Source organism: Ctenopharyngodon idella, chromosome 24, assembly GCF_019924925.1.
Source record: "Ctenopharyngodon idella isolate HZGC_01 chromosome 24, HZGC01, whole genome shotgun sequence".
NCBI classification, from domain to species: domain Eukaryota; kingdom Metazoa; phylum Chordata; class Actinopteri; order Cypriniformes; family Xenocyprididae; genus Ctenopharyngodon; species Ctenopharyngodon idella.
In genome coordinates this window covers 20,726,571-20,748,079 of record NC_067243.1, presented here as the reverse complement: position 1 = coordinate 20,748,079, position 21,509 = coordinate 20,726,571, and the positions used below count along the sequence as shown (strand labels likewise).

At 36.1% G+C, this 21,509-nt stretch overlaps 1 protein-coding gene across 3 annotated transcripts in view; it reads left to right on the top strand.

Annotated features, from left to right (window-relative positions):
* duox (dual oxidase) overlaps nucleotides 1-21,509 on the top strand; it is a 28,294-nt gene that overhangs the window by 3,410 nt on the left and 3,375 nt on the right. Inside the window, exons 5-28 of one of the 3 annotated variants that reach the window (XM_051884904.1) lie at nucleotides 2,271-2,458; nucleotides 2,539-2,737; nucleotides 4,032-4,198; nucleotides 4,370-4,430; nucleotides 6,879-6,975; nucleotides 7,492-7,582; nucleotides 7,832-7,934; nucleotides 9,159-9,325; nucleotides 9,489-9,664; nucleotides 9,745-9,863; nucleotides 9,948-10,088; nucleotides 12,372-12,485; nucleotides 12,597-12,799; nucleotides 12,883-13,068; nucleotides 13,173-13,386; nucleotides 14,085-14,178; nucleotides 14,346-14,506; nucleotides 14,619-14,685; nucleotides 14,769-14,846; nucleotides 16,852-17,030; nucleotides 17,210-17,440; nucleotides 17,722-17,821; nucleotides 17,946-17,995; nucleotides 18,124-18,251. In XM_051884904.1, the coding sequence (XP_051740864.1) occupies nucleotides 2,271-2,458; nucleotides 2,539-2,737; nucleotides 4,032-4,198; nucleotides 4,370-4,430; nucleotides 6,879-6,975; nucleotides 7,492-7,582; nucleotides 7,832-7,934; nucleotides 9,159-9,325; nucleotides 9,489-9,664; nucleotides 9,745-9,863; nucleotides 9,948-10,088; nucleotides 12,372-12,485; nucleotides 12,597-12,799; nucleotides 12,883-13,068; nucleotides 13,173-13,386; nucleotides 14,085-14,178; nucleotides 14,346-14,506; nucleotides 14,619-14,685; nucleotides 14,769-14,846; nucleotides 16,852-17,030; nucleotides 17,210-17,440; nucleotides 17,722-17,821; nucleotides 17,946-17,995; nucleotides 18,124-18,251 (3,314 nt within the window). Of the gene's footprint in view, nucleotides 1-2,270; nucleotides 2,738-4,031; nucleotides 4,199-4,369; nucleotides 4,431-6,878; nucleotides 6,976-7,491; nucleotides 7,583-7,831; nucleotides 7,935-9,158; nucleotides 9,326-9,488; nucleotides 9,665-9,744; nucleotides 9,864-9,947; nucleotides 10,089-12,371; nucleotides 12,486-12,596; nucleotides 12,800-12,882; nucleotides 13,069-13,172; nucleotides 13,387-14,084; nucleotides 14,179-14,345; nucleotides 14,507-14,618; nucleotides 14,686-14,768; nucleotides 14,847-16,842; nucleotides 17,031-17,209; nucleotides 17,441-17,721; nucleotides 17,822-17,945; nucleotides 17,996-18,123; nucleotides 18,252-21,509 lie in introns of those variants that run through there. The other 2 variants (XM_051884903.1, XM_051884905.1) reach the window with 2 other exon arrangements.

The following is a 21,509-nucleotide window of genomic DNA, read 5'->3' as shown; positions in this document are numbered from 1 at the left end:
ACTTGGAAAGGGACAGGGATGGTAGCGGCGAAGACAGTACTGTGCTGGATGGGGATTCCAGTGATGAAAATGACGATTCATTAATAGGCCGAGGTTTAGATGGCAGCAGAGGTTCATGGGTAGGAAGAATTACCTCTGCACTCCAGTCTATAAGCCAATCATTCTCCTCCAGCTCCACTAACACTCCCACTGGCACTGATGTGATGGCCGGCTCACACACCTGGTCAGCCGGGACCTCAAGCTTCTCTTCCCGAACAGACGAGGCTGCTGGATCAGGCTCCATACCAGGCATTGGCTGGGTCTCTCGGTCTGCGGTGGGCTCCGGCTCCATCTCTGCAGGGGGAGTGGGCGCTGGGTCTGGCTCTGGGGTGGTGATGGATAGTAAGTGGGGCTGGATGCTGTCGGTGGGATCCTCTACTACCTCGCCCACTGTAAACGAAGATCCTTCCACCCATAAGGCGAAGTTGATATACTCAGCTAGCGTCCAGTAGGAGCTTCCTCTCGACATCACAATCCGGCTCTCGTTGTCAAGTCCGACCCAGAACCCCTCCACGATGTCGCTGCAGGTGGCACGATGGCAGACGCTTAAAAGGTCCTCCACATACTCCTCCATGTCTCTGCCATCTTGAAAACTAAAACTTGTAGCCCCTGAGGTTTGAAGAGAATTCCCCATTGGGGCTACATTTATGGAGGCAATCTCCATTCTTTTGAGGTCTGGTATTCTGTCACGATCTGGTTCAGACGAAGATGAATAAAAGGTTCAAACAGGTTTCCACAAACAAAAGGTACTTTAATAAAACAAACTCAAACAATCCAAACGCAAGAAGGCAACGTAACAGCGTGTCTACACACAAACCATACCAGACAACAACTGAATGAAAAGGAGGAACTTAAATACACAGGGTGATTGAACTCAAATGATGAACAGGTGATGACTCCTTAATCAGAAACCATAGTAACAAACGAGAAGCGGGAAACTGGAACAAAGGAAAACAGGTAGTAGAAACCAAAACAGGCAGTTTGTGACAATTACTTTTTTCTCACAATTGTGAGTTTATATCTCACAATTCTGACTTTTCTTTCAATTGTGTTTATATCGCACAATTCTGGCTTTGTTCTCGCAATTGAGTTTATCTCTCACCATTATGACTTTTTTTCTTGCAATTGTTTATATCTCACCATTCTGACTTTTTTCTCTCAATTGAGAGTTAATATCTCACAATTCTGACTTTTTTCTCACAATTGTGTTTATATCTCACCATTACAATTTTTTTCTCGCAATTGTGAATTTATATCTCACCTTTACAACTTTTTTCACGCAAATGTGAGTTAATATCTCACAATTCTGATTTTTTTTCTTACAATTGTGAGTTTATATCTCACCATTACTTTTTTCTGGCAATTGTGAGTTTATATCTCACCATTCTGACATTTTTAAAGCAATTGTTAGTTTATATCTCACCATTACGACTTTTTTCTCCCAATTGTATTTATATCTCACCATTACGACTTTTTTCTCCCAATTGTGAGTTTATATCTCACATTACGACTTTCTTCTTGCAATTGCGAGTTTATATCTCACCATTACCACTTTTCTCACCATTATGACTTTTTTCTCGCAATTGTGTTTACATCTCACAATTCTGATTTTTTTTCTAGCAATTGCGAGTTTATAACTGTTACATTGGGTGAACTCAAAAACAAAGGGAGAGCTGGATCCAAATGCAAAAGTGTTTAATAATAAAAATAAACACAACAAAACAAAACCATAACAGAGACCAGGGAACCAGGGAACAGAGTACAGATTGAGTAACACCAAATGTACAGCCATGTAGGACAAGACTCGACAAGAAACACAAGGAGTAATTGGCAAACAAGATACACCTGGGAACAATCAAAGAACTAATGAACAAGAAAAACTACAAAGGACTACAAAACATAGAACAGAACAGGAAATAACATAAATGTCCACACAAGACCAGGGGAACACAGGCTGAGATCATGACAATATCTCACAATTCTGACTTTTATTCTCGCAATTGTGATTTTATATCCAAATAGAGCCATATAGCCTGATGCTATAGAAGAACATTTTATATTCCACAAAGAACATGTTATTACTTAAAACAACATCTATGCACTGGTGCTATTAAGAATGAAGCACATTATAAAGTTCTTCAAGGATTTCAAAAGTTGTTTTCCTGGTATTGAAAAGGTCAAAGATAATTTGATTCCTCATGATGGCCACTTGCTCTTTATTACTACTCTAGGTTACCATGTGTGGTCTGAGATCTCAGAATCCCGTAGGCCTGGTTGCCCACCTGAGTTCATGCATATTGAAGTCCCAAAAGAAGATCCTGTCTTTGGCTCCAACTCTTCAAAACCGGTCCTGCTCCAGTTCCAGAGAGCAGAGTGGGACCCGAGCACGGGCAAAAGTCCCAACAATCCTCGTACACAGGTGCACATGTAGTCACAGTGGACTGTAAGAGATTTGGAATGGACCTGTTGAGTTTTTGACCTACCCATAATTCATTTCAGGTGAATCACGTGACAGCGTGGATAGATGGCAGCTCCATCTATGGATCCTCCAGCTCCTGGTGTGATGCCTTGAGAACGTTTTCTAAAGGACTCTTGGCTTCAGGCTCCTCACAGGACATGCCCAGGCGTAGCAGCAGCGGTTACCTCATGTGGAGTGCGCCAGACCCCAGCGCTAGTCCCGGCTCACAGGAACTTTATGGTAAGAAATGGAACAGCTACTTTTTAAGTTGTAGTACATTCATTTATCACCACATGACCAGTAGTTGCATGACAAATCAGGAAAATTTGGCTTGGTAAGACTTGGAATATTAACTATGTTCTAGTCAGGCTTACTAGTTACATCCCTTACAAAAAATGTACAGTACCTTGGTAAACCATAGTTTCCTCCAATATACTATAGTTACTACAGTTACTTAACTAAATTATAAATTAATATAGGGTTTCATGCAAACACTATGAGAAACTTTCAGAATCTTCATCCATTCATTCATTCATTCATTCAAAAATAATTATGTAAAGGGATTTATTTATTTGTTTATCTATCTATCTATCTATCCAATTATTTATTAATAGATAAATAAATAAATATTATAAATAAATAATATATTTATTTATAATTAATTAATTATTTTTTAATTAATGTATTTATCAAATTATTAGATCAATAGATAGTAGATAGATTTATATATTTTATTTATTTTTCATTTATTTATAGATAAATAGAAAAAGAAACAACACATAAATGGATAAATGTATCGATTTATTCATTTATTAATAAATAGATAAAATAATATTTTATCTATTTATTTATGGATAATTAGATAAATGAATATTACATAAATTGATTTATTTTTTATTTATTATATAACTAAATTAATGAATGAATAAATAATTTAACAAATAATAAATACCAGAGTTTTATTGTTGCAACTATAACTATGACTATAGTAATGATCATATTTTAGAAGTCACTATGGTTACTGTGGTAAATTTTTGTAAGGGATTCATTTATCATTTTGAAACTTTTTGCCCTTAATCTAGTCTGTCACCAGGTTCAATCCCTTTACATTAGCATGTGTCCACTAAAACTCATAACAATGTTATGTACAGTGTTATGTTCCTGTAAAAAAAATTGCGTAACACCAGTATGAGGTATGGAATAAACCACAGCTATTACTTAACTTGTATGTGATACAAAGTGACTATCATTTTTTTTTAAATAATCTTCAATATATGTATATTTACCTCTTGTAAATGGCTGCATACCTAGCAAAAAAATGAAGCAATAAAGTACAAGAGGACATGATACAGGGTGAAGTGACTTCAACCCCTTTAGTTGTTTTAGCTGATTACTGTATTTTCACAATATTGTGTGTTTTTATTACTTATTTTTATTCTGTTATGAATAATATTTTATTACTAAGTGCATTGCAAGATGCTCATGAAAATGTTACACGTTGTGGTTTTCAAGCGCTAGTTTTGTGTGTTCTCAGAGTTCGGGAATGCCTGGGCCAATGAGAACATCTTTTCAGTCACAGAGGGAATTATTTGGTTTCGCTACCATAATTACTTGGCCTCCAAACTGTATGAGGAACACCCCTCTTGGTCAGACGAAGAGCTTTTCCAAAATGCCCGAAAGAGGGTTATTGCCACATTTCAGGTAAAGCAAATAGTCCTCAATTACTGACTCACTTCACAGAGCACAGGTGCCAATTTGGAGGGATGTACCACAATATCCTTCACTTCACATTTCCTCTGTACACTATAGTGTATAAATATAGTGATATTAGTCTAGATTTCTGAATGTGTATTTGTATTTGTCTTTCTTCAGAATATAGCGTTCTATGAGTGGCTTCCGGCCTATCTGGGAACAAAAGTGACTCCCTATCCAGGTGAGAGTTATGTGTGTGTGTTTGAATGTGCACATGCTCAAGTAATCTGTGGTTTGTCTCAGTCTCAGACAACACACCTACTGAAAGTCACATTAGAATTTAAGTTCCACTCACTCATATATCACATTAAAGTTCCCCTCTTATGCGTTTTCAGATATTATCTTTCATGTAGTGTGTAATATAGCTGTTTGTGAATGTAAAAGGTTTCCAAAGATTCAAAAATAAAAGTGCACGAAAAACTTAGTTGTTTCCCAAAAGAAAGAACCGAACTGTCTGAAACGAGTCGCCAGTAATTCCATTCTTACTTCCTGCACGAACCTACGTAGGTTTGTAACTAATTTGCATAATGCCAGCCTATGGTTTTCATTGGCCGCTCATGAACAACGTCTACTTTGACCCTCAAACACTGTAGTTGTAGCTGAAGCCTGGAAGAGTTTGGTTCTTGTTGTCATCATGTTGAGAAGATGCTGTTTTCTGTGCTGCAAAAACAAATCCACTTCACGTGAACTTCCAAAATATGAGGACTCAGGCTCGAATAGATACCATAAAAATGACAACATCGTCACTGTTCGTAACACTGTGTATCAAGTGCTAAGGAAGCTCCAGAGCTGAAATTCAGATACGGTAATGGGGGTTTGGATTCCGATAAGTGGTAGACCAATCACAACAGACTGGGCCATCTGACCAATCAGAGCAGAGTCGACCAATCACACCAGACTGGGCCATCTGACCAATCAGAACAGAGTAGACCAGTCAAAACAGACTTGGTCATCTGACTAATCAGAGCAGAGTAGACCAATCACAACAGACTGGGACATCTGACAAATCAGTGAAGAGAAGGCTCTCAGAAAGGAGGGGTTTAGAGAGACTCAATCCTTTATTGAACCATTTCAGACACTGTGAGAAAAGAGCTGATGCTGCAATGTATATTATGAGAAAATAATTTTTTTTTTTTTTTTTACCTGAATGGGCTATATGCACGGAATGTTCTTTAGAACTTCCGCAATAATATAAGCCAGCTCGAAAACTTCCGGTGGATGTCATTTGCTGGTGTGTTGAGCATCAGTAATGTAATACTTAGTTTATAATCAGAATATAGTCACTTAAATAGTCAGGCATAGCATTAATTTAGTCATTCAAATGTAAGACAGCATAAAAAAATAAATAAATAAAGACATGCCTCAGTGTTCCTCCTCGGCTAAATTCAATTCGACCATCAGTTTTTATACTTTCGTGTGGAAAAAAAAGCATCAAAAATTAAATATTTATTGTGCACTTTAGTTTGATTCATTGAATAAAATGTGAGTTTTCACAAGTGATCTTGCGCTGCAATGACTGAAGCGCGGTGCTCGCTCTCTGTGTAATTCATTCACAAGAAAAGTTATTGTTTTTCACAAGATTTTGTGAGTACTTCATACTTCACATTGACAAAATGCATTTTTAAACCTAGTTATTTTATAATGTTTAATAATTAGTCAAAAACGAAACTAGGTGAAAAACGTTTAGAGGAAATGGCTGATATATGCGCAAATAAATGCTACTTTGCCGCCACCTGCTGGTTATAGTGGTAATTATTGTCTTTTTTATTTTTAAAAAAGTGTTTTCTATCAAATGTTGAATTTCCTACATTTTGAAAAGTTCGGTTTTACAATGGGGACAATCTCAGAAGGATGAACAAGTAATGTTCAGAATGCGAGTACAGAATGACAGCTAACAGTTCACCGGAAATGCCCGAGCTGGCTTAACGACAACCAGGAAGTAACCGTGCATATAGCCCACTGGCATGTGATTCTTCACCACTCAAGTAGACAGGAGTACTGTACTTTTATGCCTAATACCTACTTAGAAAATAGCCACCTGTGGATGTTGGAAAGATAGTATTAATATCCTGATATTTAATATCCACAGGTTGAATAGAATATTCCACTTTAGAAATTTATAAAAGGATTGGTCTATTACTGTGGTATATCGAACAAAATGAACTGTGGCTGGTCACTTCACATGTGGGTCGGACGTCTCTTCCTGTGTTTAATGGGTGGTTCGAGGGGAGAATATCCTGCAAACGGAGCAGACTTTATGCCGCAAGTCAAAAGGATGGCTAATTTGTGGTCTGTTAAAATATCTCTTACAGGTTTGTGTAACGTGCAGTTGAGAGCATGCAGTTGGCATATACGTCATTAAAGGTTAACAGATGCCAAGCATGTCATTTCTGCTGAGTGAAGTATTGCAGTGTAGTAACTTAACTTAATGTTACTGTATGTTGCTGTAAATTCATGATAAATGAATATGGGCTCTACTTCAGTTATATTACTCATTTGTTTTCATTTTGGTTTCATTTTTGTTTTTTGTGAACAAATGTGGCTGGTGAAAAATATACTGAATAATATTAGCGAACAATAGAATATATAATATAAGCTGAATCACGCAGCGCTGCTCTGGTTCTGTCAGGTTATCAGAAACATGTTGATCCAGGGATCTCTGCTGAGTTTGAAGCCGCTGCTGTGAGGTTTGGACTGACCCTTGCGCCACCTGGTGTATATAAAAGGTACATTTCTCAATTATTCACTTGTAAGATTTTTTATGTTTTTGAAAGAAGTATCTTCTGTTCGCCAAGGCTGCATTTATTTGATCAAAAGTACAGTAAAAACAGTAATATTCTGAAATATATAAATAACTGCTTTATATTTGAATATATTTTAAAATATAATTTATTCCTGTGATCAAAGCTGAATTTTCAGCATCATTACTCCGGTCTTCAGTGTCACATGATCCTTCAGAAATCATTCTAATATGACGATTTGCTGCTTAAGAAACATTTATTATTATTATCAATGTTGAAAACAGTTGTGCTGCTTAAAATGCTTATTTCCAGGATTCATCATTGAATAGAAAGTTCTGAAGAACAACATTTGTTTGCAGATTAATGCAGATTAAGTCATTTTAAAAGTGTTTTTTTATAAAAAAAACAAAACAAAAAAACAACAACTTTTGAATAGAAATATACACATAAAATCCTCAATTGTACCTGAAATGGTGTTGAAATGCAATTTTTGGGATTCAGAAACAGGACGTGTCACTACAAAAGTGCTGTGAACAACGATGCAAGTAAATTTCCTGGCCTGCGTTTATGCAACACCTTCTGGAACCGAAATGTAAGTCAAAACAGATGGGATTTGGTTTGGATTATGCGACCATATAATTAAAATTTCATACATGGTGGCTTTGTCCCAAGGGATTTCTTTATTATATATTGTATAATTTATTAATTAATTAATCTAATTAAATACAATTTTGCTTAGAAATGATTGTTTAGAAATTATTTTAATTAAAATGAATAAATAACAATAATTACATTAATATATCATTAAGTTATATTATATATGAAGTTATATATGTTTTAGAATCCGAACCTGCAGTCCAGTCAGGATGTAGATGAGCTGATAATGGGCATGGCTTCTCAGATCGCTGAGCGAGAGGACAACATCATTGTCGAGGATTTGAGAGGTTGGTTTTTCTTCTGATTAATTTAAAGGGTTAGTTCACCCAAAAATGAAAATAATGTCATTAATTACTCACCCCCATGTCGTTTTACATCCGTAAGACCTTCGTTCATCTTCAGAACATAAATTAAGATATTTTTAATGAAATCCGATGGCTCAGTGAGGCCTCCATTGAGAGCAATGCCATTGAACTTCTCAAGATCCAGAAAGGTACTCAAAAAATATTTAAAACAGTTCATGTGAGTTCAGAGGTTCAATCTTAATATTATAAAGCGACGAGAACTTTTTGTGCACCAAAAAAAGCAAAATAATGACTTATATAGTGATGGCCGATTTCAAAACACTGCTTCAGAGCTTTTGTTTCGAATCAGTGGTTCGGAGCACCAAAGTCACGTGATTTCAGCAGTTTGGCAGTTTGACACGCGATCCGAATCACTGATTCGAAACAAAAGATTCGAAGCAGTGTTTTGAAATCAGCCATCACTAGATAACGGTGAAAAGTCGTTATTTTGATTTTTGGTGCACAAAAAGGTTACTCGTCGCTTTATAATAAGATTGAACCACTGAACTCACATGAAATGTTTTAAATATGTTTTGAGCACCTTTCTGGATCTTGAGAGGTTTGGTGACATTGCTGTCAATGAAGGCCTCACTGAGCCATCGGATTTAATAACAAATAACTTAATTTGTGTTCTGAAGATGAACGAAGGCCTTATGGGTGTAGAACGACATGAGGGTGAGTAATAAATGACATTATTTTCATTTTTGGGTGAACTAACCCTTTAAAGTTGGCATGAAACGGAAGTTTTTATAGTATTTTATTCCCTATTGTGACTTATATCCGAGTGAAACTGCTTCTCGAACAAGAAAAATGTAGGGTGGGGCTTGATTTTGTCTGTCAGGAGTTGACTGGATGGTTGTGGTTTGCTATTGGTGGATCTCATGTGAGTGACAGGTTGCCCCGCCCTCACGCCAGTAAACACATCATCAGAGAAGAGATGTCACTGCAAGAGGGAGGGGAAGTTATTTGGATTAAAGATTATGAAGGCATATTAATTTTAAAAAAATGATGTGCATGGATAAATCATTTATAATAAATACTGCATTCTATATAAAAAAAAAAAAAGAATTGTCCATTTTGATTTCATGGTGACTTTAATTTTATGTGTACTTGACATCAAGAAGATCTATTGGTTAATTTATCTTCTCTATTCCTTTTCTCCATTAGATTACATGTACGGCCCCTTGCGGTTCTCACGCTCTGATGCAGTGGCTTTATCCATCCAGAGGGGGCGTGATTTTGGGCTTCCCAGTTATAACCAGATCAGAGCGGCCCTCAACATGCAGCCGGTCAACACCTGGGAGGAGATCAACCCTAAACTGAATAACATACAGGTGCCGCTTTCAGTATCAATGGCATGAACCATCACCAAAACCTTGATAACAACTACCCTGAACCCCTTGTACTATGGCGGTGTTGTTTGCATTCGCAAACGCCACTCATTCAAACGCAAAATGTTCTGTCTCTTTAATTAAATCTCTTTTCAATGCTTTTCAGTTGTTAAGGGAGCTTGCAGAGTTATATGAGAATGACACCTCCAGACTAGAGCTGTTCGTGGGCGGCCTACTAGAAACACAGGAAGGACCAGGTCCAGTGTTTTCCGCCATCATCTTGGACCAGTTTGAACGCATAAGGAACGCTGATCGCTTCTGGTTTGAGAACAGACAAAATGGGTGGGAATCCATGTCAATTTGGTCAGATAAGCACACGTAGAAGGTATTTCTGGCTAAGTATCAGCTGTTCTTCCTCTCAGGTTGTTCACTGAGGAGGAGATCCAAGCCATACAGAACACCACATTTCATGATGTCCTTCTGGACGTCACCAGTGCAGAGGAGGGCGACATTCAAAAGAATGTGTTCTTCTGGGTGGACGGTAACAAGCAACCCACACGCATCAACATATTCCACACATCATGTTGAAAAGCCATGATTTGTTTATTTTGGGCTTATTGAACAGGTGATCCCTGCCCCCAGCCTCAGCCAATCAGAGCCTCCGATCTTCACCCATGCACAAAGGCTTCCTCTGTGAGTTACTTTGACAACAGCAGCAAAGCTGGTTTTGGCGTAACAGTGGCGGTGCTCTTCCTGTTTCCTGTTGGTCAGTGTTATTCATAATTTCAAATAATGCTGTAATTAAACTATAATTAACTTACAATGTCATGTATTTACTTGCAAATGCATTTGATCTGGAATTGAATTTGGTCTGGAATTATATAAAAGTACTTTATTTATTTATTTATGCATGTATGTATGTATGCAGGGCCTAAAACTTTTTGCCATACTTGCCAATGGCCGGTAACTTAAGAACATATACCGGTCATAAATATTTTTTACTGGCCATGAAGCTGTTTTTGCAAAAACAAGCAGTTATGACACCAAAATTTTAGATACCAGTGAGAATTCACAATCCTCTATTACAATTTCGATAAAACAGCTAAACCTTCTAGCCTAACTAATTTAAATTTAAAACATTATTAAAGATAAGTAAACAATCGGTAAAAATAAGTAGAACAAATAATCAAATTACAAACAATAGCAAAAAAAAAATAAAAAAAATAAATAAGATAAAATAAATAGTTCTTTTCAGGTTTTCAGATCTGACAGTAGTTTTCAGGTATAGAAATTGAATAAAGTAATCAATGTAAAATAACACTGGTCTTCACTATATAAATTAAATATTAATTAATCCTTAATAAAGTTATAAAAGTTATTCAGCCAAGAATGATTTCTTTGTTTTTTGTTGTTTTATTAACATTAAAAACACAGACAGCAGGAATATTAGGCTGCTGTCACTTTAAGACATAATGTAGGGATCCGATATACTGATACTGTACACATGCGTTGTCTTTCTCGACTGTTTACGTTCACTTAAGCCATAACCGATTGTTTACTAGGATACTCTGCAATTTTTTTATTTCATTTTTTAAATTTTGTGTGAATTTGTCCGTTCAAGCACAAGAAGATGTGAAAGAGAGCTCAATTCAGTATTCACACGCAGTCTGAGATGCGGCTTTCTGGGCCCGTGCTTCGGATGTTTGCACACAGAAAACGTCCCATACCATCCGAGTAACGAATTGAGTTCCATTTTGTCTTCTTGTGCTTGAATATTTAAATTGGCAAGGCTCAAACTTTTGTGACGATGCAGCACTGGCCCATCAACTGTCCAGAGAGTCTGACCAGACTGTTCACATTCATGTTCTCACAAAATTGCATTGTTACGATTCATAAAAATGTTACCGGCCAACTGGCGATTGACACCATTTCATTTACTTGCCAATGCCAATTTTTACTCTCATTTGATGCTTGACGAGTGCTAATTTTAGGCCCTGTATGTATGTATGTATGCATGTATTTTTATGTGGGTCAATGACGTGACGGGTCGTTTTTTTGTCCAAAGGCCTTAATAATAATAAAAAACAAAGATATGACATCCAAAGTATATAAGGTAGTACAACTAGATCTCTTTTATTGAATCCAAAAGGTTTTAATTATATTTTGCTACATATAAAGGTATTTTAAAGATTTTGTCAAAATGTCATTCGGTTTAACCATCCAAAGACCAATACTGCCGTTTCATTAGTGATTAAAATATCTTAAAATGTAATAAATGTGTATATTTTTTATTCTGGCATGATTTTATAACATTATATATATCAATATAGTGCAAAATGGTATTAAAATTATGTATAGAAGTTGTTGTTTTGTTATGAGAAAGAATGTCCGTAAAAATGAATTTCATTGATGTCATTCGGAGTAACCAATATAAAGAGACCATTTTGGATCAAGTCATGCGGTCAGTATCATGTGACAGGATGTGACATCATTCAGACACCTGCAAAGGACCACATGATTGTGAAGCAAAGTTACTCTCTCTTAACTATTTGAAAAATTCATGTTTTCACTTGCTTATACGCATGTCCCGAAACATCAGGTCATTCGGTACAACCGCTATAAAACATAGAAAATGTTGATATATTTTAAAAACTTGTACTAAATATAAAATGTTTGATTGTCCTTTTGCTAGCTAGCTTGTTAGCATTGTTTGAAAATATTGTCATTCGGTATAACCAAAAGTGTCATTTGGTAAAACCAAAATTTTGGTTAAACCGAATGACTTTTTGGTGACAAATTTTGTCCAACTTGTAAAAAATGACAAAAGGAGTGTTAATTGATTTTACCACATAATCTCGTTGTTAACACTTAATAAAACTTCAAAATTAATTATATCTCCATTAGGTTTTTTTGCACTTTTAAAAACATTATTCGTCAATGACCCACCCATGTATGTATGTATGTATGTATTCATCTATCACAAAAAATATAATGCATATGCCACCCAAGCTTTTTCTTAACACATGTACGTTTACTGATCTCTCGACAGTAAGCTACATAGTAGCTTGTGTAGTTGCTCATGTTCGGACAGCCAGATACAAACGATTCCAAAAGAAGCTCAGAGGTTCTACAAGAGACAAGGAACCTGCACATGGAACTACTGGTCAGTAACATCACCTGCAATGTCACGTTGGCCTGATATGCCAATGAAGATGAGTTTATTAACTTCTGTTTTTTTTTTTTTTTTGGTGTCGGATTTCACTTTTGTGTTCAGCCAAAGAGTGGTTAGGGCACAATACAGCACCCCGACAAGTTACACTTGCGTTCAACGAGAAGAAAGTATTCCAGACCTTTGATGAGAACGGCTCTCCTCTCAGCTCTTACAGCTTGGGCAGTCAAGAGCATCTGAATGTGATAATATCCAATGACCATCAGCATCGTGCTCTACTCTTGAAGATCCCCAAAGAGTATGATCTGGTAAGAATTTGGTAGTGCATTCTGTTGTCATCGTGCAATGAATGCTCAATGAGATATTAAGTTGTCGGATTTCTGTCCGAAAGGTTTTGTTCTTTGAGGACAATGGTCAGAGGTCAGAGTTCTTAAATCTCCTAAGATCTGAGCTAGAGGGCAGAATTCAGAATCTAACTGTGATGGAAATGAGTGAGAAAGAAATACTAAGAGATGCAGTGACCAGAGAACAGAGGGAAAAGATTGTGGAGACCTTCTTCAAGCATGCTTTTTCAAAGGTATGTGTTTCTGTTGTTTCTTCATATGTCATTTTGTCCTCATTCAACTGACAATATGTCACAAAGTTAAGAGGTAGCATCTTATATGTCTTTTTTGACTTCAGGTCTTGGACATTAATAAAAGTGATGCTGGAGACTTGAGCAATAGGACCCGAGAAGCTTTACAGTGTGAGCTCACGCGAGATGAATTTGCCAATGTGTTCGGTCTGAAGCCTGACTCACTCTTTGTAGAGTCCATGTTTACACTGGCTGACAAGGACGGTAACGGATACCTTTCTTTTCAGGAGTTCCTGGATGTTATTGCCATTTTTATGACAGGTGAGTTTGTTCAGATCTTTTGAATTGTAGTTCGGTGTTAATCACAAGACTTAGAGCCTCTGGTCCATAAATGTTTTTACAATATCACCATTTTACAAAAACTACTAAGTTACACACTTACAATGTTACAGTGTTACAATGTTACAATGCTACAAGGTTACCTTATTACATTGTTGGGATGTTACAATTTTACAGTGTTACAATGTTAAAATGCTACAAAATTACCTTGTTACATTGTTAGGATTTTACAGGTTTACCATTTTAAACTGTTACAGTGTTAAAATTTTATGGTGTTACAATGCTACAAGGTTACACTGATGTTACAATGTTACAGTTGTACAATTTTACAGTGTTACAATGTTCAAATGCTACAAAATTACCTTGTTACATTGTTAGGATGTTACAGTTTTACAATTGTACAGTGTTATGATGTTACAGTGTTACAATTTCATGATGTTACAATGTTATAAAATTGCCTTGTTACATTGTAAAACTGTAACATCCTAACAGTGTTACAGGGTTAAAATGCTACAAAATTTTCTTGTTACATTGTTGAGATTTAACAGTTTTAGAATTTTGCAGTGTTACAATGTTGCAAAGTTTTTTTCTATTTTGTTAGAATGTTTTACAATGTTATGATGTTATTGTGTTGTGTTGTTAAGAGTTTGATGTTTGATGTTTTTGGCTTGAAAATCCAGGTACACCCGAGGAGAAGTCTAAGCTTCTGTTTTCAATGCATGATATTAAAGGAGATGGCTTCTTGTCCAAGGATGAGTTCACTTCCTTACTCAGGTCAGTTCTAATGTCAGATACTGTTTTTGAGCCTTGAAGAAAAAAGTTAATTTGTGTAAAGATTTTTTGATAATCATATGAACTTTGAGATTCAGATGATATAAATCAATAAAGTTCCTCTGAAAGATTTCTACTTTCTGTTAGTCATTTTCTCCTTTCTTGTGCAGGTCTTTCATTGATATCTCTGGAAGTGCTCTTTCTGAGAGTCAGGCTGATGATGGCATAGCAGCTATGCTTCAGGCAGCTGGTCTTCACAACAAAGATTGCTTCTCATGGGAGGACTTTCACTTTCTGCTGCGAGATCATTCAGCTCAGCTCAATATTAAAGGTGAAGGATATACTTTTCTTTATGCTCTAATCCCCCATATGTCTCTATAATTCTTAGTTCACCCAACACAGAGGCATTTATCTTTGAAAAACTGCTGTGCATGTATTTACAGGCATGGAAGTACTTGGTAAGAAAAAACTAGCCAGACAACATCAAGTGTCTTTCATTAAGAAAAAGAGGTAAAGAAAAAATATATAAAATAGCACTTTTTAAAATGAGTACAATGTAATATAGCTAATAAGTTGTTGTTCTTCTTTTGTAGTTCTTCAGCAGTGGAAGAACTTACTCACGGGTCTGATGGGGAGCAAGGCCAGGAACTTCGTCAAAGACAGACCAAGAAGTGAGACGTTAATGAATAATATCTCTGTCGTGGTCATTTTAGAGCATGTGTTGCATTATGCAACATGTTCTGACATGTGTATGGTCATTAGCAGCTCAGCTAGGTGTTAGATTTAAGCCTTTGTAAAACCTGTCATTTGTTGGTTATCGAGAAATGTGGCAATCAGTATTTGTGGGAACTGATGCCATTCTGTGACATAATGTCGGCCTGGTTTCATTTTGAACGTCAACATCTTTAGTTGACTTTCAAAATTAAAAAGGCTAATGCAGCAGCAGAAGTAACTAGATTTTTACATATTATGAGGGAAATGCATGTGGTGCTTGATGATTTTAATTTGTGGGTGTTTGGCAGGTTTGGCCCTGCAGCCGATTCTTATGATTTTATTGGTCATGTCAATCACAGTACTGATTGCCTACACCAAATACTGATCCCTAAACCTACCCATCACTGTAACCTTAACCAATGAAATGAGCTGCAGGGCGGGATTTCTGGTGACGTGATTTTGGGGAAAAAAACACACTTCCTTATTAACTTTGAAACAGGAAGAAGCATAGAGAAGACTTAACCCTCACACTTAATTCTTTTTCATTTACTTCTTATATTTCTCTTTTTATGACATACTGCACTGAAACCCACTCAAAACCTATCCTTACGCCAAAAAATCCTTTCAGTCGGAAACCTATATACAACAAATCACGTTTCCGGGTTGAAACAGGGATGGGGAGTCACAAGGTGACATATTGGACATCACACTTAGAGGTGGGCAGGGTTGGATGTCCAGTGGAGGATTCAGCGAGCCCTACTTGAATTAGTTGTCTCTAGATGGCTGTCTTTCTACCTAGTTAGTCATCCACCTGTCTGTCTAATAAGTTCAAAAGACAGCCATATAACTTACTAATTAGACAGACAGACGGGTGGATAACTATCTAGATAGTCATCTATCTGGCATTCTCTCAATCTTATCCACCATTCTAATTAGTTTTCTGTTTGGCTATCTTCTAGTTAGTTAGAAGGGGTGTGCCATTTTACAAGCTGCAGAGTCATACATAGTGCAGCAGGAATCAGAGTTCACTGATCATGTGACGAGATGACTGACAAGACCATGGTGGAGAATTCGTTGCACATCAGAGCCTAGCATATGACAAATGTCTTATTTTGTAGAATAAGCGCTCAGCACCACCACTCCCTATTCACAGAGTACACACGAAAGCGAAAGTAAAACGCGAATGCGCATTCAAACGCGATTTCACTACCCCGTATTTTGAAAGCAGCTCTCTGATGTATGCAAATATCTCCCAAAATGAGGCTGTGTAGTTGTAACCATCTCTCAACTCTGTATCAGGCTTGAAGAAAAATGTGGTCTCTATTTGCACTTTGAATATTGAGAGAGTACTTTGATTATGGTTGCACTTATTGTTTGTACTTAAAAATACTAAGAGAAAACTGTTATTCATTTTTATTTATACTGTTTTTATTTCTATGATCAGTTTGAGGAAAGGTTCAGTTAGGAGGATCTAAAGTCTGAAGAGACTCATTGAAATCATACAGGAGAGAAGAAAGTCAGTTGAGTTTGTGGCAAAACCTTTTACAGTGCTTGAGTATTGTTGTCTTTCACTGCATATGATAATTCATACTCAGAAAGTAGAACTGAAATGACAAGATGATTAGTCTCAAATGCACCTGCAGACTATTTTTCTATATTTTATGTATTTCGTCATTGAGGATTTCTTAAGACTGTGTAAAAATCTTGTCTCGTTCTTGTGAACTCAATCTCGTGCTTCGTCTTGTGAGCTAACTGTCTCGTCACACCCCTATTAGTTAGTTATCAATCTGTCTGTCTAACCTACTAACTAGCTAGATATGTACACAGATATATAGATAAAATCATGAGTCTGTTACAAATGATAGTGACCCAAGTCAGAACCAATATAGCCCTTTAAAGTTTGAGCAATAAAGCTATGTTGTTTTTGTCAAGCCACTTAATTAAAATGTTCAGTTTCCCTAGAGTTGGACAAAGCAACCCCAAGGTGTACGTGAGGCCTCAGAGAGAGCGCTACAACAGGAACCCAGTGCAGAAATGGATCCAGCAGTTCAAACGCTTCATAGAAAACTACAGAAGACATATCATTTGTGTAGTGATTACATACGGGATCACAGTTGGACTAGCACTGGAAAGATGCTACTGTAAGTGTGCCTTTATTTTCTGTCTTTTCATCATTGAATATTGTATTGCACATATTTAAAACCATTGAATGATTATTTGTTATTTACTTATTTATTATGATCATGTTGAATTGTTCATGTATCTTGACACTGCATGGAGAACCACACTAACGGTTGCAAACCAATAGCGATGTTTGTAGATTATGGTTTACAGGCTCACGCCAGCGGCATCCCAGAGACCTCCATGGTGGGCGTGCTTGTGTCTCGCGGCTCTGCGGCCGCCATCTCCTTCCTGTTTCCCTACATGCTCCTCACTGTGTGCCGTAACCTGATAACCATGTGCAGAGAGACGTTTCTCAACAGATACATCCCATTCGATGCAGCCATCGACCTTCACCGCCACATGGCTATAACTGCTGTCATCCTCTCAGGTTAGAGGAAAAACAACGCTTCCTTGTGTGCCCTTTAAATAAAATTTACCACAGATACGATTCAGTGAAACTTTGAGTCACCATACTTATGCATTAACACTTTGTATGTGTGATAAGTCATGTGGTTTATGGTATAAATGACTCCATTGTTGCATTTCACGACCAGGGTTCAAAGTTCCAATTGCTTAATGTAACTTCCTCAAACTGATGTGCTTCACATCAATTATAGTTATGTATGTATTAAATAATTAATTTATTTCAATTTTATTTTTGTGCCACAGTTGTTCACAGTTTGGGTCATGTGGTCAATGTTTACATTTTCTGCATCAGTGACCTCAGCATTCTTGCCTGCTTGTTTCCTAGAGTGTTCTCCAACAATGGGTAATTCACATTATTGATGTAATTATTGGACTAATCTTGATATATAATATAATATAATATGGATGGATAGATAGATAGATTAGTTACTATTAGTAAACTAATGCTATGTGTTGATCATTTGCAGATCTGAGCTTCCAATGAAATGGACCTTCTGGTTTTTCAAGACAGTTCCTGGTATTGCTGCACATTCAATGTTGTTTTGATATAACCAGTATTCAGTTAATAGATTCAATGTATTATTTTTGTGGATGTATGATTGTGTGTTCTTTGTAACCCTGTTTTTTTTTTTTTTTTTTTTTCAGGTCTCACTGGGGTCCTTTTACTATTGATTTTTGCTTTTATGTATGTCTTCGCCTCACACTATTTCAGACGCATCAGCTTTAGGGGATTCTGGATTACACACCACCTATATGTGCTCGTCTATGTCCTGGTGAGGAAAAAAGCACACTACTAGTTTCGTGAATTTGAGGATCAATATTGTATACTGAGAAAAATAATGTTAAATATAGATAAAATACAGATAGTAGAAGAAAGCAAAATGCTCAGTGCGGCAGCTGTAGGATTTTTAATTGCCTTTTTGATACACACCTTGACTGTTTATTTACTTGTCCTTTAGAGGCACCAGCCTGAAAAAAAAGTTTTTTTGTGTGTGTGTGTTATTTGAGGTGAAGAAGACAAAATTACTAATCCTTGTTAATAATAAGTCTACAGTCCCATAAAGCTGCTATTTACTGAATCATTGAACAACTTTAACAAATTTTATAAAACGGTTAGTTCCTGTCCTTGATTCTGATTGGTCAATAGCTGTGTTTTATTCATGATAAAACACGGCTATGACCACTTCACCCAACGGTTCTGTGTATCACTACACAACACCCTTAGCAACCACTCTTAGCAACGTAAACTGTATGTTCTCAATTGATATTGTTCATTGAAGCTTACTGTATTATGTAGAAGAGTATTGTGAGAAAGAGATCGAGTGAGTGAGTTTATTACCTGCATTCAGATTTAGCATTTTCCTTCAGGTCAGTCCTATGTTCATAATAAAAAATCTGTTTAAATGTCCGATGCAATATCTTGTCCTTTTAACAATTAAGGGGTTTTCCCGTGACTGACAGCGCTATCAAAGCATTTATCAGTTGCGTCTTGTTCCGTGTTCACAACAATTCAGTCTTTTCAATATAAAAGTCTTCGCTACTATCTGACTCAATCATAAAGACAGTCTTTGCCACCATCTAATGGTGTAATAATGTAACTTCTGTTGCGGTTCACGGTCAGGGACTATTTTTTTCTGGCGGAAGGAAGGCTTTTAGTGATTTTACTTCATGAAAGTTGCATTGATACATATTTTTTGCCTTTAATATTTGTATTGTGTGGTAACCGTTTTATAAAAGCAATAAGATACTCGAGGCTAGTGCTGTATCGTGAATAAGTCACGGCTGAAGGGGTTCACTTCGCTTCGCGTCGTGCCTAACAACACCCTTCCGCCGTGACTTATTCACTCTCGTACCTTATTGCTTACATAGTACATTGAGGACAAATGAATATGGTAACACTTTCTACTAACCATAAGTAACTTTGCAACTACATGTCAACTAGCAGTCATTAGAGTATCAGTAGACTGTCTGCTTAATATCTGCTAACACTTTATTTTGATGCTCCCACAACACACATTCTACTGACTATATGTAACTTTACAACTACATGTCAACTTATTCTACTAACCTGAACCCAACCTAACAGTCTACTAATACTCTAATGAGAGTTAGTTGACATGTAGTTGCTTATATTTCCTTTATAGTTAGTAGAATGTTTGAAGTAGACTATCGAAATAAAGTGTAACCATTAATATTAACATATGCATGCATTATTAAATCACAAAGGAAAATATATTAACCATAAATTATTTTATTTTTAATATTTTGTATAAAAAAAATGAGGGAATGTTATTTCAGTTTTGAAGTTAAAAGAAACAACAACAATAATACTTTTTTTTTTGTTTGATTGGTTTTATTTCAAAACAAGAATATAATTATTCTCAGTTTTGTTTTTTAGTTTGTTTGTTTTTTTCTGTTTTGTTTTTTTGTTCAGTTTTGTTTATTACTTTTGCGTCCATTTTTTTTTTCTTTTTTAAATCAGAAATTAAATATGGAAAATGCAGTTTCTTCCTTTTTTATTTTAACAATGATGAACATAATTAGCAGATACAAGCTAATTTTACTTATGCAAGATTATTATTTTGTTAAAAAATAATATAAATGATATACTACTTGTTTTTTTAATATGTAAAACGGCTAAATTTAATTTCTAGTGTTTTTGCGTCATACAGACACTAAAAGCGCCCTCTATTGCCTTTTCCTCTGGCGTCAATATGACTCACATCAAAATGGCTAAAAAAGATGACATTGATTAATTGAGTAATTCTAATTCGTTAAATTATTATTCTTTTACATTTATATTTTAACCTAAACATGACCATTTCTAAACCTTATAGCTCTTTTTTAGCGCTTCAACACATTATCGAGCTCCCACTTGTATGATCTCGATCCCGTCCCTTTGCTTTACACTCTGATTTATATGAATAAAGGCCATCGACATCTAAATTACTGTGACTTTTTTGTCTGGCTGTTAGGTGTTTTATATTTTTATATATCGAGAAATTGTTTAGGATTAGGATTTGCTTTATAGGCTAGCCTACGCTGTCCTGCTTGTCAAATTGAAAATACTCCAACATATGTCATGATGTCATGATGACAAAATTATACCCCAATAATATGTAATTTTCATGAAGACAAAATTCCCATGCCCTTTGCCTCAGTGGAGGTTTGACATGAAATGTTTCTCAATTCTCATTGAAAGCAATGCGTTACGGCCGCGTCGCTGGGACATTAATGTTTTATGTGGCTTAATCCTAATAAAACGACATCCAGAGAGAAACTATTTTCTCGCACTTTTTCTTGTCATCAACAGCATCTAAGGCAACATAAAGTCAAAGTAAACAAAGCCTTCATATTCGGCCTGACCTGCTTGTCTAAAGCTTTACTGGTTGTTTAATATCACTGTCTTAATGCATTAAGCTTTTTCTTTATAACGGTATTTTATTTTCTAGTAAAATGCTTAACCTGTAATTAATTGTGTTCATTGTGTGGGCTTCATCTGCTTGTCTGTAGCCTACATAGCCTATGCTTTATTTATAAGGTGTGTACTGAATTTTCTCCTCCAATATCACTGTCTTAGTAGTACATTAAGCCACATAAAGCATTTTTCACTTTAAGCGCTTGAATGTCCCGCTTCGCTGGGCACATTTGCCGCCAGTAGGCTATAGCATTCTCTTGGAAATGCGGCAGTATTGGACCTCTCGTGAGTGAGAATGGGTTGAAAATCAAGTCAAGTAGCCTATTATCATGTTTCAGAGACATGGCTCTCGAAAGTTTGGGAGAAACAACAATTTTACTAAAGAAAACGTATAAATTGACATTTAAAAATATAACAATCATTCGTTTTTTGTTTTTCTCGACGTGGTTAAAAAATGGAAAAGGAATGGATGCAAAAGTACACAGACCATTTTGTTTGTTTTGTTCAGTTTTGTTTTTATTTTGTTTGTTTTGTTCCGTTTTGTTTTTTGTTCAGTTTTATTTTTGTTTTGTTCAGTTTTGTTTTTTGTTTTGTTCAGTTCTGTTTTTGGTTT